Source organism: Fonsecaea nubica (assembly GCF_001646965.1).
Source record: "Fonsecaea nubica strain CBS 269.64 chromosome Unknown Scaff20, whole genome shotgun sequence".
Classification (NCBI taxonomy): domain Eukaryota; kingdom Fungi; phylum Ascomycota; class Eurotiomycetes; order Chaetothyriales; family Herpotrichiellaceae; genus Fonsecaea; species Fonsecaea nubica.
The window spans coordinates 374,089-388,805 of record NW_019173693.1 but is presented as its reverse complement, the minus strand read 5'-3'; the positions used below and the strand labels follow the sequence as shown (position 1 = coordinate 388,805).

At 53.0% G+C, this 14,717-nt stretch overlaps 5 protein-coding genes across 5 annotated transcripts; 1 reads left to right on the top strand and 4 right to left on the bottom strand.

Moving 5' to 3' along the window:
- Nucleotides 1–100: 100 nt before the first annotated feature.
- On the bottom strand, nucleotides 101–1,202 carry AYO20_04085 (hypothetical protein; the record flags this gene model as incomplete). The annotated part of the gene is made up of 2 exons (XM_022642384.1): nucleotides 101–535; nucleotides 750–1,202. The coding sequence occupies 2 exons, from the start codon at nucleotides 1,200–1,202 to the stop codon at nucleotides 101–103; spliced, it is 888 nt and encodes a 295-aa protein (XP_022501765.1).
- Nucleotides 1,203–2,305: 1,103 nt separating this feature from the next.
- Nucleotides 2,306–5,014, bottom strand: AYO20_04084 (hypothetical protein; the record flags this gene model as incomplete). The annotated part of the gene is made up of 3 exons (XM_022642383.1): nucleotides 2,306–4,479; nucleotides 4,533–4,688; nucleotides 4,807–5,014. 3 exons carry the CDS (start codon nucleotides 5,012–5,014, stop codon nucleotides 2,306–2,308), a joined length of 2,538 nt encoding a protein of 845 aa, XP_022501764.1.
- Nucleotides 5,015–6,840: 1,826 nt separating this feature from the next.
- AYO20_04083 (hypothetical protein) lies at nucleotides 6,841–8,279 on the bottom strand (the record flags this gene model as incomplete). The annotated part of the gene is made up of 2 exons (XM_022642382.1): nucleotides 6,841–7,807; nucleotides 7,867–8,279. The coding sequence occupies 2 exons, from the start codon at nucleotides 8,277–8,279 to the stop codon at nucleotides 6,841–6,843; spliced, it is 1,380 nt and encodes a 459-aa protein (XP_022501763.1).
- Nucleotides 8,280–9,792: 1,513 nt separating this feature from the next.
- On the bottom strand, nucleotides 9,793–11,303 carry AYO20_04082 (hypothetical protein; the record flags this gene model as incomplete). Its single annotated transcript, XM_022642381.1, has 2 exons — nucleotides 9,793–10,746; nucleotides 10,812–11,303. The coding sequence occupies 2 exons, from the start codon at nucleotides 11,301–11,303 to the stop codon at nucleotides 9,793–9,795; spliced, it is 1,446 nt and encodes a 481-aa protein (XP_022501762.1).
- A 1,654-nt stretch (nucleotides 11,304–12,957) lies between these two features.
- AYO20_04081 (hypothetical protein) lies at nucleotides 12,958–14,457 on the top strand (the record flags this gene model as incomplete). Its single annotated transcript, XM_022642380.1, has 1 exon — nucleotides 12,958–14,457. One exon carries the CDS (start codon nucleotides 12,958–12,960, stop codon nucleotides 14,455–14,457), a length of 1,500 nt encoding a protein of 499 aa, XP_022501761.1.
- Between the last annotated feature and the right edge of the window lie 260 nt (nucleotides 14,458–14,717).

Genomic DNA, 14,717 nt, shown 5'->3' with positions numbered 1-14,717 from the left:
AAGGCAGATAGATAGGTCCTGCAAAGATCGCCCATCGCCCATCTCCCAGGCGCATGTATGTATTGTATGTTTTATATTCCTTTTTCTTTCTTGGTTCGGCCTACCGCCACTGCACACCAAACATCTTTGCGGCCTTGCCCTTGAAGCCCCTCTCGGCGTCTTTGTTTTCGAGGTAGACGGTCTCGTGGCCCTTGACGGCCAAGCTCAACAGCTCGTACTCGAGCCTGTCGGCGTCCTTGGGCCTGGTCATGTGCACGGTGACGACGCCCAGGACGCCGCTCTCCGTGCCCTCGACGTTGAAGTGCATGCGGAAATGGGTGGTGCCGAACCGGTCGACCTCGGTCGAGTGGGCGAGCGGGCGGGCGCGCGCCCATTTGTTCGCGGTCGGTTCGCCGTAGGCCTTGATCTGGGACGCCGGGCCGAGCAGGGCGCGACACTCGGGCGAGGCCTTGATGCGCGAGACCGCCGCGTTGAACTGGATCGTGTACGACGACGGGGAGAACAGGTCCGTGTAGAGGAAGTAGGCGATGGTGATCTAGTTTTTTGTCCGGAAAGAAGCCTTCGCGTCAGCATATGTTCCCTTTTTTTTCTCTTTACCGCGGAAGGGTAAGCGGGAAGAAGAGAGGGGATCATAAAGGGAGATGCGACGACGAAGAAGAAGAAGAAGAAGAAGAAGAAGAAGAAGAAGAAAGAGTCGATGGAAGATGGTGATGATGATGATGATGATGATGATGATGATGATGACTCACAGTGCCGACAAGACCCAGCGAGACGAGCAGAAAGTTGAATGTCTGCTGCGTTCCTCGCGCGGCTTTCTCGCCCGTGCTCAGCTCGTTCCAATTATATCGGCCGTCGTCCGTGGTGACGGTGACGGCTCGTCGACCGGAGCTCGTGCTCGCATGACGCGGATGTGAGAGTGACTGCGTTTGCCGCTGCGGTCGCCATTGCTTTCGCGGGCGCGGGGTTGATGTTGTCGGCAGTGTGCGAGGATGATCATCGACGAGGCGGGACGCTGACGAGGAGCGAAGAGGACTTCGGCTGAGGCATATTGATCTTTCACACACGAGATACGGGCGCGGTAGTGGCAAAGATTCCAAGCAGCCGACCAGGGAACCTGGAGCGAGAGCTGCAAAGCTGCCACCATGCGTCCTGCGAACATGGAGCCGGCACGCTCGCTGAAAAGCGCGGGCTTTGCTGGCCATTGCTTATGGCACACACCCCCCCCAACCGAGTATGCAGTATTTTCTGTGGTGTCCGCCCGCTCTTCTGAAATCCTAGGCTCCGCCGTACGGATGCCTTTGTCCAATTTAGTAACCACTGCTTGTTGTTTTCGTGAGAGGGAGGCGGTCGCGCGTGCTTCGGAGGAAACCAATGCAATGGCTGTGTGGAGGTGAGAGTGAAAGCTGGATGGATGTGCAGAGACATTGACCCTCGAAATTTGCGGGGACCCCAAGTACGAGAAAGTCTTGGGAGGTCCGTCCACTGACGTTATTGGTTGTCGGCACAGGGGAAAGTATTCCAGTGCACGTGATACCGGGTAGCTCAATTAATATTAAAGCATAACTTGGATCTTGTAGTTGCGTCTGGAGCTAAACTGTATATAGAGACTCCTGCCACTTTACGCTTTACAGATTTCCCCTTTCAGAACTTTCAGAAAAGACAAAACGATGGGAAATATCCCCATTAGGCTAATAATACACCAACTACTGAAGTCAACAGACTGAGGGTCAAGTCGATGTACTCATAGGCACAGACGGCACATATGTGCAGGCGACGAAAGTGGCGGTACTTCGAAAGGTAAGGCGGCGAGATAGATTGAGTACAACATCCACCACCTCCGAGTACCTTGGGAGCAAAGGTTTGCATGAGCGTCCTTCTGCTCTTCTCGATATCAAAGTATCTGCGTATCACTGCGTCCAAGCCACCATCCATCTCTTCCGGTACCAGTAAACAAATAGGTAAAACAAATAGAAATATATCAATGGCCGTAGTGTCAATGCCGCCTGATGGCAACAGCGCCTTATCATGATATTCCCGATCCTTTTCATTATCCAATTTGCACCCCTTTGCCCGTTCCCTAATGATGACCCTGCTTTTCCTCCCCTGCCCCAGCGCTGTTTTCGTTTGTCCCATCTTATCCAAGGTAACGTGGTAATTCTGCTCTTGCCGTATTCCAGATATCCAAGTAAAGCCACTCTTCCGACACTCTCGACTGTGGAGACCTGATTCCCAACCACAACACACGCGGCAGATCATCCATATCTAACCGAGCCGTTAGTTCCCCCTGGTAGTCCAAGCAGACCCGTTATGAACCTGCTGGCCTTTCTCCCCGTCCTGGGTCCACTGGTGTTTGCTTTCCAAGAGCTTGTCCCTCTGCGACCGGTCTTTCGGTCACACTAGACAGCACCTCGTCGCGGGGTCTGTCAAATGATCTTCCCCGAGGTGCCAAGTGCTCCTGGGCGAAAGCTGCCAGGCTGCTCCGGGAGGAGCCTTGCTCGTTCCTGGGAGGGCTCTTTGCCCGGTCCTTCTCAGCCAGCTTTTCGTCTCTGTTCTGTGACATCTTGGCTTTCCATTTCCCGAACAAGCCCCTCTTCTCTGTCTCGGCGTTGAGGTCCTTCTGCACATCATTTGATTCCTGGCTTGACTGACCCATAAGGGGCTGCTGCCCAATCGCGCTGGGATCAATATACGAGGATTGCGTGAGTTGAGAATCGCCAGTAAAGCTCTTCCTGGGTCGACTGGAACCGATCGAACTGTTGCTCCCTCTCGCCCCGGCGTTCTGGCCAACGGGTGGTGGTGGCGCAAGCGGCGACTGTTCTCCTTTCTTTGCTGTAGCAGAGAATCTCCATCGATGGCGACGCTTTTCCTTCTCTGGTTGCTGTACCGCATCGTCGACAACATCGGCATCTGAGGGATCGGTAAAGGAGGAGCGGGAGTGCGTCGATCCTGGCGGAGACGTAGGAGGCTTCAACCCTGCCGCATGATTTTGCACGGTGTTTGTAGTGGGTGGTGTCGAGAACTGCTTCGAGTTTGGTGTATCATTGACGGGCGTTGCGGCAGTGTTTGTGAGAGCGGGACCTTGAGGCGCAGCCAGTGGATCGTGTCGTCCAATGCTATTAATATCAGGTGAAACCAGAGGCGTGTGGAAGGTGCCTGCGTCGTCGCCATGGAGTGAATTCAATGAGCTTTGAGCACTGTCATTGGTACTTCCAGGCAACTTTGGCTTCTTTTGCAATTTTCGCGGTTGCCTCCCGTTGGGATCCGATGGACCAAATATGGGCGACTTCGGGAAAAGATTAGATATCTTCCGTTCTCGAGTCGTGAAGGCTGGTGCAGCTGCAGTCGCAGCCGCTGCCATTCCTTGTACCTGGCCGGTCTGACTCTGGTTTGGTATGCTCTGTACGCTTGGTGGTGGAGGTTGCACCTGTTGTTGCGGAAACTGAACAGGTGCCTGGGCGGCTTGTGCAGGAACCAATAGTCCTCTGCCGTCAGCATCATCTGGTTGGATAGACCCAGATCTGGATGACTTTGACTCGGCAGTTTCCTGGTTCAGGGCTGAAGGGCCTGGATGCACGGCGTTCTGTCCCACTGGCTGAGCCGTCGAATCGGTATTATCATTAGATCTCGGGAAGCGATTCGAGGTGATGGCTGGAGATCGTTTCGATGGCACAGTATTGCTCCGCGCGATTCCCGCAGCTCCCGCGAACGAAGTGACTCCAGATGGAGTCCCCGGGCTCGAAACCCCAGGGCTGCCTCGTTCTCGGGAACCGCGCGACGACACGGATACATTACGCCGAACTCCATATTTCCGGAGACTGTCAGCACCAGCACTGGCATTGGAGGCAGACCGTCCCACAGCCTTCGGAGACCGCAAGGACGGTGCACCGCTCTCAACGTCCTTCTGAGTCTTTTCGTCGACCGCGGTACCTGACATTCCAATGAGGAAATTATCCTGGTTTTCAATCAAGAAGATCAGGACCTCTTGACTGAGTCGATATTCTCCTGGCGCCATGTCGTGTGAAGGATGAGATATTATACCTGGCTGGAAGATGGCGGCGAGATTGGCGGCAGTCATGCGATTGAGGTCCGACTTGGACGCAAAGACTGCAAGTAGATCGAGAATGTAGAGGAGCAACTGGCGATTCAAAGGCGGTAGCTCCGTGATGAGCTTTTGATAGGCAGAAACGGCGGCGGCGTGTTCTGCCATACTCATATCTCGAGATTGCATTTCACCATCCGGCCCTGTCGGAACCTGTACCAGACGGAGTGGTTCGCGAAACCGTTCGTAGAAATCGAGAGGAACAATGGGTTCCGGAAGCTGATTAAGGTAGCGGCGAAGGATGTTGGCAGCATCGTGGACAGTATAGCCAGTCCAATCTAGCCCCTTTCCGTACCTGTCAGGCGAGTTGAAAATGGTTTGTAAGTCTTTGATTCGTTTCGCGGACCCGCTCAGTCGGAAGATACCCTCGACATCGGTAGCTAAAGACCTGTCAGTTGTTTGTCAAGTGTTTGTCTCCCAGGCAAGCCTCTACCTTTCTCTTTGAGGAAAACTCCACACTTCGCTACCACGATCGGGACGTAGCCATAGATGAAACTCTCACCATATTCGTTCTGCAGGGAGATGGCGACATTGGCGTATCTGATGCTCTCGGCCAAAGGAACGCCGAAGATACCAGTGGGAGCTTCAACTATTGGAAGGGTTAGCTAACCAGCCGGTCGCGCGTAATAAAGAATCTTAGTAGATTTTGGCTGCCTCAACAGCTGTGTCTCTCAGGTATACGGGATGATTTGTTTGGCTTCTCTTACCCTTGTCATCCGTGGTTTTTTCTGTGGTCTTCCTGAATTTTTTCCACCATGATGCTAGTTCTCGCTTTGACGGAGGAGACGCGGTGGTCAACGGTGCAGGCGCCGGAGGAGCACCACCACCGCCGCCACCACCACCACCACCACCACGGGAGGGTTTTTGGGCAAAGGGACGTGGAGGGCTCGGAGTGCCTGCGCCTCCCGTTGCCATAATGCGGCTACAGGCGCAGATGCGCTCTTCGCCACGGCTCGAAAGGAGGGAGATCAGTTGCCTATGGTGCCTGACGTGCCGTTCACTTTGCTAGTAGCGGTTTAAGTCGAAATCACACTGTATCGCAGAGCGGCGCGACCTCCTTGAAAGACGCAGTCGGTCGCCTTTACGCGTTATTTGACCAGTCCACGACAGACAAGAGAGGGGTGATCGTGGCAAAGGCGGACAACAACGATGTGTGATAATGTCGGAAGAAGAAATGCTGTTTCTGAATGGGTTCAAGGGTTGGGTTGCGAGGACTATCAGCTGAAGCGAATGGCTGGCCAAGCGCGCAGCCAGGGCACCGATGCCGATCAAAGGAATTTCTGGGCGACCGACAAAGCAGTCAGTCTGACTGCTGTTCTTCGATCGATGGTGAAGGAAGGATGCTGGAAAACGCTGAAGGTGAAAGTACTGAGAAATCAGAATAAAAACGCGATCCTAAAGGTCCTGACAGGTTTGTCAGGGGGGCGATGAGATGGGAGAGGGGGGTTTTACGATTCTTGTGTGAGATCAAGAGAGTGTTTGGGATGTGTTGGTAGACGGGCCTGGTGACTGCGATTCGAAGACCAGACAGGTCGCAGCTGAGTAGAGTTTGGGCAAGAGCAGGTTCGGGTGGGCTTTTGCGGGTGTCTAGTTGATGTCTAGCGGGTGGATGGTCGGTGCCCACCTATTATTTGTTAGGGTGTCCAGGTGCTGCACCAACTACGGAGTAGTACTTGGGCGGAGCAGTCAGCGATGGCCTGGTTGTTTACTCGTAAGCGGTGGTGGCAGGAGGCAGGAGGCAGGTGGCAGGCAGGTGAGCACCCCAAAGCCACCATCTTCCTCCTCTACTAGTATTATTTGATTTGGACCCCTCAAATCACCAACCCGCAGTTAGCACAGTCAAGACATCAATTGCTTATTTCCCTCGGGCTTCCTTCTCAGACATTCGGCTGACCCATGTCGTTTGTGAATCTAGTGCTTTGTTGACATTGGATTCACTTGCTTCCTTGGGGATGCGCACCGCACATTAGCTTGGTGCCTAGCGAAACTGTCGAGCTTTCCAGATTCTACGTCTCTACCATTATTGTCATATGATAGATCTCCCGGGAGCTACGTGTCACCGCGGTGATCTGCACGGTACATCAAAGCCTCTTACTTGCCACGCTTGCTTCACTATCGAACGCCTATATTTAAATCGCGGCTACTAGCGAATGGCGACGAAGCGGATCTTCTTGCCCCAGGCCGGTCGATCTATTTCCTAGTCTTGACCTCGTTGAGTGCTTGAGTTGCCCAATACCTTCCCAGGTACGTGGCGAGCCGGCTTGGAATTTCGTGCCCAAGCGTCTGTTACACAACAGTCATGCATGCCAGAGGGAAAAAGCAGTCAGCCACAGCTCGAAGATGACGCATCTCAAAATGGGGTTTTGAAACAACAGTGCTTCTACGAACTAGTACATGCGAAGTGCAGCCTACTACTTCTCAAACCTGCGCACCGCCCCCAAACTTAGCCGAAGGCCCCCAATAATGAATCACTTGGAAGCACCGAGAGAGGATGGTCTGCAGGAATACGAGAACGTCGGTCGTGAAAGAGATCATTCATTCTTGGAGGCCTCAAACCAGGCCGCTCCCAACATGATAATAGTAGACAGTCGCAAAACACCGGCCTTGGTTAGCCGAAACTCCTCCCTGCACAATCATCTAGGTGGGTATATTGAGTTTGGAAATGGGAAAATATCTGTTCATGACAAGAACGGCCAGCGTGGCACCGTGTGGTGTGGAGGGTGATCTGAAGCCTGCAGCTGCTACAATTCCCGATCATCCTCGACAATCGCGTTGGCCAGCTGAGGTGCCGCGCCTCCTATCGTCAGATCTTTGAGCGCCTTGTCGAATTCTCGACTCATCCCATGCTTGACTGCTTCCAAGACGTTGTCCACCGTCATCTTAGGCATATACGTGGGCCGAGTCCCTTCTCTAAAGACACCCGTACGGACCAGGATGGAGTACCAGTTCGCCTCAGACTCGCCTGATTCGTCAAATTCATTGGTGCCTCGAATGTCCGACTCGGGGGTGTCGCCAACAAAATAGACCGTCTCCGGAGGTCGATCGATCCCGTGAGTATCTTTCCGCCACTGCCGCAGAAGTCTTGTGGCGAACTGGAATGTGCCGACTTGAGGTTTGCCGAATGCGATGGTCTTCAGCTCTTTGCCTGTGATTGCCTTAAACATAGCTTCGAGAGATGCCCGTAATGCTCCCATGCCGATGCGCGAGTAGGCATGAGAGGTCGCCCAGACCACATCATTGTGGGAGAAAAAGACCGGTGGGCCTTCATCGAAAGTCTCTGACCTGGTACCCAGACGACCATTCTTGCTCATGCAGAGGTCGAGGATGATTTGGGAATCCCCAGCCCAGTCCCTACTATCGGCAAAGACGAAGACGGCTTCGATCTCGATTTCGCCATAGTTTCGGACGTTGGAATTCCGGTGCTCTTCATCGGTCAATTTTCTGAAGGGCGTGGTGTCTGCGTTATCTTTGATAATGTCGCCAGGCGTGATGACATCTTTGAAGCCGTAGCCCTTGGCCACGTCACGGCATTTCTCACCTTCGCCACCGACGACGAGGACTGTGTGATACTTCTCAGCCATTTCCCTCATTGGAGTGTGTCCGCAGATGAACTGGCCGGGTGACACCTCCATTTGGAGTTGGTTGCTGAGCTGGATGCACCGTTCCTCTTCGGTCTTTCCGCCACCATTGGTGACGAAGATGTAAGGACTGTCTCATAGAGTTAGTATGCCAATATCCCAATGGGTTCAAATGCTAGAGCCACGTACACTTTGATGCCATATTCATTTTGCCCATTGAGGACTTTCATGGCTTCAACAGCCTCTGGGATGACCTTACCACCTTTGATGAGAACTCCGTCTATATCGAAAGCGAAGGCATACTTGTCGGTTGTGCTCAGGCCGCTGTCGTCAGGAGTAGTAGGCCCCGATTCAGGGGGGGTGATCGTTGGTGATGATTCGGCCAGATGATGCTTTGCCATTTCCATGGCACGGGCGGTCTCGTTGGCATGGCTATGAGTGTCCATATGTTGTGGCGGTACAACAACGGTAGGCCCTCCAAAGAGATCCGCCCTTTGGGCACTTTGACTGGATAACCTGCGCATGGTGCGCTGAGACGCTTTGCTGGAGGTGGGATAGAGGGTGTTGTTGTCCACATCCCCGGACGGACCTTCGGTCGACATGATGGTAACCTGTCGGTTTCTTCCCTGTCTCGAGGTAGCACGATCGTCTAGATATTGCCCTCCTAAATTCCAAAGGCAAGTCTCGGTCACTTATTGCTGGCTTGGAGAATATGGAGTTGGTCACAGGGGCACTTCCGGCACTCCGGGGAGAAAGGGGGGGTTGCCTTTATATACCAGCCTTCAACCTGTCAAGGCCACTTCAGGGAGAGAGACCCTCGAGGCAAATCGGAAACACACGTGGGACCCAAAAAGTGGAAAGATATCAGGCACCTGCAACCAAAAACAGTGGATATCACGAAAACTGGACAAGGCGGTCGTTTCGATGAAAGGGATGGAGCAACACTTGTTCGACCAGTCCATTGTAGCCACAGCACGAGAGAGTACGATGGGGAATGGGAATAGGAATGACGTCGCTGTGGTAGGATTCGGTCCTGGTGGGCGGATACGAGACCTGATCGTCAGATCCCACCAGAAATGGTCCATCGAAACTTCAGAGAGAGAGAGAGACCCCTGTTACGTGCTTGAATGGGGAGGGGTGGTTTGAAAAGCCGCAGCCATGGGCGGTCTCTGATACATCACTGGTGTAGGGAAGATGACAGAGAGCCACCCACGGTTGGATATCGCCGAGACGTCGAGTTACAGATTTTTTTTTTTTCTCTCTCTGTAAAGTGATCCACATGTCTTTTGTTTGCCAAATGCTCCTTAAGTAACGAATCGGTTGCTGGCCGTCTCCAATTTTCAGCCTTCTCTTTCGACATTTGTTTGGAGCTTTCATTTTTAGGAGGCGACGATCATCCAACGCCACTGCTGTCATCACTCTCCATCGTCAACCAAAATCAAACTGTGTCCCGGCTTTCCCTAGTCAGGAGGATCCGGCTCGGAGACCTTACCATGTGGCCTTCCCATTCGTTCTTTCGCTACGCTCTACGCTTGCCTGCGGAGCCTCGCGAGGAGGGTTCAAAGCCTCGAGGCCAGGGGCGGAGATACATTGTTGCAATTCACATGTGCCGAGTTTGATACGTCCAGAAAAAGGGAGTTGTCAGAGCATAGCCGCCGTTATCCCAAATCAAGACACCGACTTCTAGGTGTGGGATTTTGCAGGCATCCCGCTCCTCATCCTGCTGGCTTTCGATTGTCCACCCATTCCCAGTGACAAAAGAGGGGCAGGAGACGGGACACTGGCGTGATAGTACATACAAAGGTCGAATCAACTGCCGCTGGAGCTGTGGTCCTTGCATAACAAGGCGCATAAACGAGGCGTGTCCATGAAGATAATGATTCTCAGTCTAATCCACCCAGGTCCTCAAGATAACCCATCAAAAACGCTAGAATATGTGTGCCCGAGTGACGAGATCAACGCTGTACATGACACCGACTGCTTCATTAGCCATCCCACTCCCCCCAAAAGACCACATGCCATCAAAAAAGAGGGGACTTACCCCATGGTGGTCGGTGTGGAAAAAGGTCCGCATGGGGACAACGAGAACTGAACAAACAACAAAACAACAAAAACCTAGATGTGGAACTCGTTGTCCAACCAGTGTTTGACCACCAATTTTCCCTCTTCAAATGCAGGTTTCGGGACACGCACAATGATCGCCGCATGGCTGTGGGTGCTTTTGTGGATATATACAGGAAATTTCCGGAATCCCACGTCGTCCAGCGCCTTGATCATGGCAAATTGGGCTGCAGTCAGGGCCAAGGTCGGGACGCTGGAAGACCTTTCAGATTGCAAAAGCTCATCATTGTCTGATTTCTCAGACCGAAATGATTCAGACGAGGTCTTCGCAAAAGCGACTGGGGACGAAACAGGATCCTCTACGGCTGCATCAGCTATCTCCGAGCCCTCTGGTAGATACTCTTGTTCCTGAGAAGCATTCACGTTCTCGAAAGCATCCTCAAGCCCAACACGCATCTCCTGGACCATCCATGGGATCCTGTACAGCCCAAACCCTTCATCATGATGGTCGGCCTCGTGAAGCATGATTCTCCGCCGACTGCGCAATGTCTGGATGCCAGAGTTCACCACGAACGCCACCAAGACGATGGGGAGAAGGACTACCAGCGCCAGCAATATCGGTGCCCGACGCAGATAGTGGTGGCCTTGCGTGGAAAGTCTCTGGTACAAGGACGGCACTTCGTCCTGAGGTATCACATCGTAGGGGTGGTCTGGATCCAATATCACGGGTTCGTAGCCTTTGACATAATTCAGGTTGAGCTTGGTCAAGTCAACAAATGGATCATGTCTGGAGATTCCAGTCGTGTAGTACACGGCGGATCGATCATTGACGATATTTGTGTACAGTGTACGATGCTGAAACCGAGCGAGGGCATGGATGAAAATGCTGTCAGGATCTGCGAGGACGCTCAACAGGGGCCTGCCGCTATCACCCAGTCGATCGCTCAGGAATAGCTGCCGGCCCGACGCCGAAAGCAATCTTGCCCCTAGCACGTTCCAGAGATGATTCTGGTGCTCTTGAGTTAGAACAGAAATGGGTTCTGAGGTACTGGGTGTATCTGCTTTGCACATACCTGGTAGCCAGTTAAGGGAGTGCGAACACCCAAATGAGGAGTGACAAAAGTGGTAAAGTTGACCGGGGTTATCTTCTCAAATAAGCCCTTGTGGTAGAGCAGTCCAATGGCATAGCGAGCAACGAGACCTCCCAGGGAGTAGCCCACGATGGAAAAGCGCGTAATCTCGTGTCCATCACGGTTCAATTCTTCCACCGCGTCTTCAACCTCTTTGGCGACCCGTTCTCCGCCCACATTCACGCCGTCATAGGTGAGGCTGCCTAGGTTCCTGCGGCAGGCTAGGACTATGATCTCCTCTTCACTGTAGCGATCACGCAGGGCGTTTGCAATGTAGTTGAGATGACCGGGATTGCCCCAGAGGCCGTGGACGAGAACCACCAGGTGCTGAGCTTTCTTAGGGGTGCTCTTCGAAATGGGGGCCATTTGCCAGTTGGCGAAGAGGATCTGGGTGTCGAGGCTGCGAAGGTCAAAGGGTAATGATGGCATCAGCATGGCTTTTTGTACCAGGTGCGCGTCAGGGATCAGCCAGTTGGCAGCCAAGGCCCCTGGGCTCGCAATAGCTGGTGCCTGGTTTTCGGTTGCTTACAGGCTGGCTGCGCTAAAACCAAGTCCCTCTTCGGCCACCCCTGTCTCTGTGCTCGTGGGATTTGGGAACACGGCCTCGCTTGTTCCGATCCCAAGCGATCCTCTAGAGTGAACAAACCCCCTCCCAAACCGACGGGAATGTGATCCAGGCGCTGACTCTCCTGTGTCACTGACCCAGTTTTGACTTCACAGCTTGTCAGTCCCCCAGCTAATCCTGCCACGAGTCTGCCCCTCTGCACAACGGACATACACAGTCGAAGTCAGAGATTCACACCAAGATCCCACAGCTGCCTGAATTGTGGCACTTCACACACAACGGAGGGTGTTGGTGCAACCGCTGCGAGGCTGACCGCCTAGCCTCACACCCCTTGAACAAACAGCGATCGCGCAGGGTCTCAACTGAACAAACCAAATCAACTATCGATGGGATTTCCTTGGGAAAAGTAGAGATGTGTTTTGCAGCGCTCCGGAGAAGGATATGACTCGATGATATACGAGTTACCTCATTTCCCACGGCGTCTTCTTCGTCTTTATAACTGTTAAACACCTTCTCCCCACGCGTCACTCGGCAACTCGAAACCCTCATCTAGTTCCTTCTACTCGCCCGTGGGCGTTATCTCAGCCATTCTTGGACAGGCGATAAGACGGCTTAGCTCTCCCACGCCCGAGTCGTCTTCGTTGCATGAACGGACCTTGCCGCTGGGCCTTGGGAGCAGGCTTATCACCAACCGCGCCAACTGCAAGGCTTCGGATGACTTGAAAGGAAACAAGGTTTCGATCTGCTCGTTGATCAAGCCTGCGTAAACCCCCAACTCTAGAGGCAGCATCAAGTCTAGCCAACCACTGGTTACCAAAAAGGAAACACGGATTAGGGTGGCGTTACATTCTGCTGAAGGTCGTGGGCTGCGAAGCTGCGATAGGCTTCCCAACAGACCTAGCGGCTACCTTCAACTGTGGTGTTTGCTGTTGATCATTTCGCCTAGGCTCCTCCACCTCCGACTGGAAAGGACCACGTTACAACACAGGACTCAAGGGCATCAGCAACCACATCACCAGCAGCAGCAGCAGCAGCATCATTATCATCATCCACTTATCCTTTATCCGCCCAGGATCGTCCTCCCACTCCCTGAATATGTTCTCGTCTCTGGGTCTTTTTCGCAATGTTTCATGCCCTCGACAGGATGAGTGCAGCCTACAAACCTGTATATTCTCACATAGCTGGAGAGGATCTAGTCCTCAGGCAGACTCAGTGCTCAATCCGGTAAAGGAATACGATCCTTTCAGTGCCGGAGACATATCGTCCCCGCCGTCAAAGAGGAGGAGACTAGAAATTCCTCCCGAACCACCAGAGAAGCCTGATGTTCTGCAACCAGTAACTGGAAGCATAGAGGCCTCTACTCGCCCAGCCCTGGGAAAACAAGTGCTTCCACCCTCCCAGACAGTGAGTCGTACCACGCAAGAAACCTCATCTCCCGGTCGGATTTTGCGCAATGTGGTGGACGAAAATGCCAAAAGAAAGCCAGCTTCAATTACAAGATCCGTGTCACCACCACCAACAAAGATGCGCACGGAATCTTCGCTCCCAGTCAAGAAGAAACCTGTGAAAGTCGAATCCCTGACGCCCCGCAATGTGGCGAACGCTCCAGCTCTCCTGAAAACAAGATTGACGGTACTACAGAAGTTGCACGAGGAGATGCGGACCCAGAACAGCAAGCTTGCTAGTTCGGACAGCAATTCCAAAAAGCTCGTGTTAGACGATCAGGAGTTGATCAAGTTCGCCCTCGACGAAGAGGAAGCTGCGACGAAATTGGGAGGTGAGATTTACAAGAACACCATGGCTCAAAATATTCTACGAACTAGAAAGATGACCATGGAGGAATGGGTGAAGAGAGTCTCTCAATGGACTGGAGCAACATCGACGGTCAAAGCCCCAACGAAGCCAGTTGACAAAAGCGATGAACTTCTGGCCATTGGCTTGTCATCTCTCCATGAACAAGTTGCTGTTCTCAAGCATCTCCACACTCCCCTCGAAGGCCTCGAGCAATTCGGTTATGTAACCAAACAACCCTCCAGTCCAGAACTTACCTCTGCGAAAGCGGGACTGGAGGCTGCTAGAGGCTTTGAAAGCTGCGATCGGTGTGGGACGAGGTTTCAAGTGTTTCCCGGTCGAGATGACACGGGTCGCTTGACCAGCCAGGGACGGTGCCGTTATCACTGGGCTCGGCTGAATCGTGCGGCTCCTTTGAAGAAAGATAGAATTCAAGGAACATCAGAAGCAACCTACCCTTGCTGCAACAAACCACAAGGCAGTGAAGGCTGTTCTGAAGCTGACACACATGTGTTCGTTGTCAAAGACCCCAAGCGTCTCGCGACAACCCTCCAGTTTGAACAAACCCCAGAAAAGTCTGATCTACGGCTGAGACAGCCTGTTTCGTTCGATTGCGAAATGGGTTACACCACATATGGAATGGAGGTCATCCGAGTGACGGCTGTCTCATGGCCTGACGGAAGACTACTTCTTGACGTCTTGGTTCGACCCTTCGGGGAGATCCTCGATCTGAACACCAGGTTCTCTGGAGTGACGAAAGAAGACTATGCAGCTGCGCCGCCGTACGAAGCCGGTCTTTCTGAAAAGGCATCGAAGACGCATCTCGACAAACACCAGCTCCGTAAAGTGGACTCGCCAGCTACAGCCAGGAAATTACTGTTCGACCACATCAGCCGGGAAACGCCCCTGATAGGCCACGCTATTGAGAACGATCTGAACGTGGTGAGGATCATACATCCCTGCGTGGTTGATACGGTCCTTTTGTATCCTCACCCGCGAGGACTTCCGATACGATATGGCCTGAAAATGCTCAGCCAAAAGTACCTATCGCGAGGTATCCAGACTGCGGGCGAGGCTGGACATGACTCCAAAGAGGATGCGATAGCTACGGGGGATTTGGTGACGAAGAAAGTGGTCGAGAAGTGGAAGGTCATGAGGTATGAAGGCTGGACATTCGTTGACGGGATCCTCATGGCACCAGAAGAGATCAAGGCAGTGAAACACGTGCTCTAACGTTTGTCCTCGTGCTTGGGAGGCTTGGAACTATTCTGTATTAGGCCTAGTCTGATTTTCTCCTTAAATCCACCTTGGTGTCCAGCAACTGCGCTGCGCCCCTTTCCGAACTTGGAGAGCGTGAACCGCGCCTGCAGTAGCCGGGGAACAATTTCATCCACTCAATCGAAGGGATTGTCCCCTGAAATTCTTTGACCGCGGAAGCCTGTTTTTGAGGCTCTATGAAATAATCGCTTTAGATTCCCAAACTCCGCCCTTGG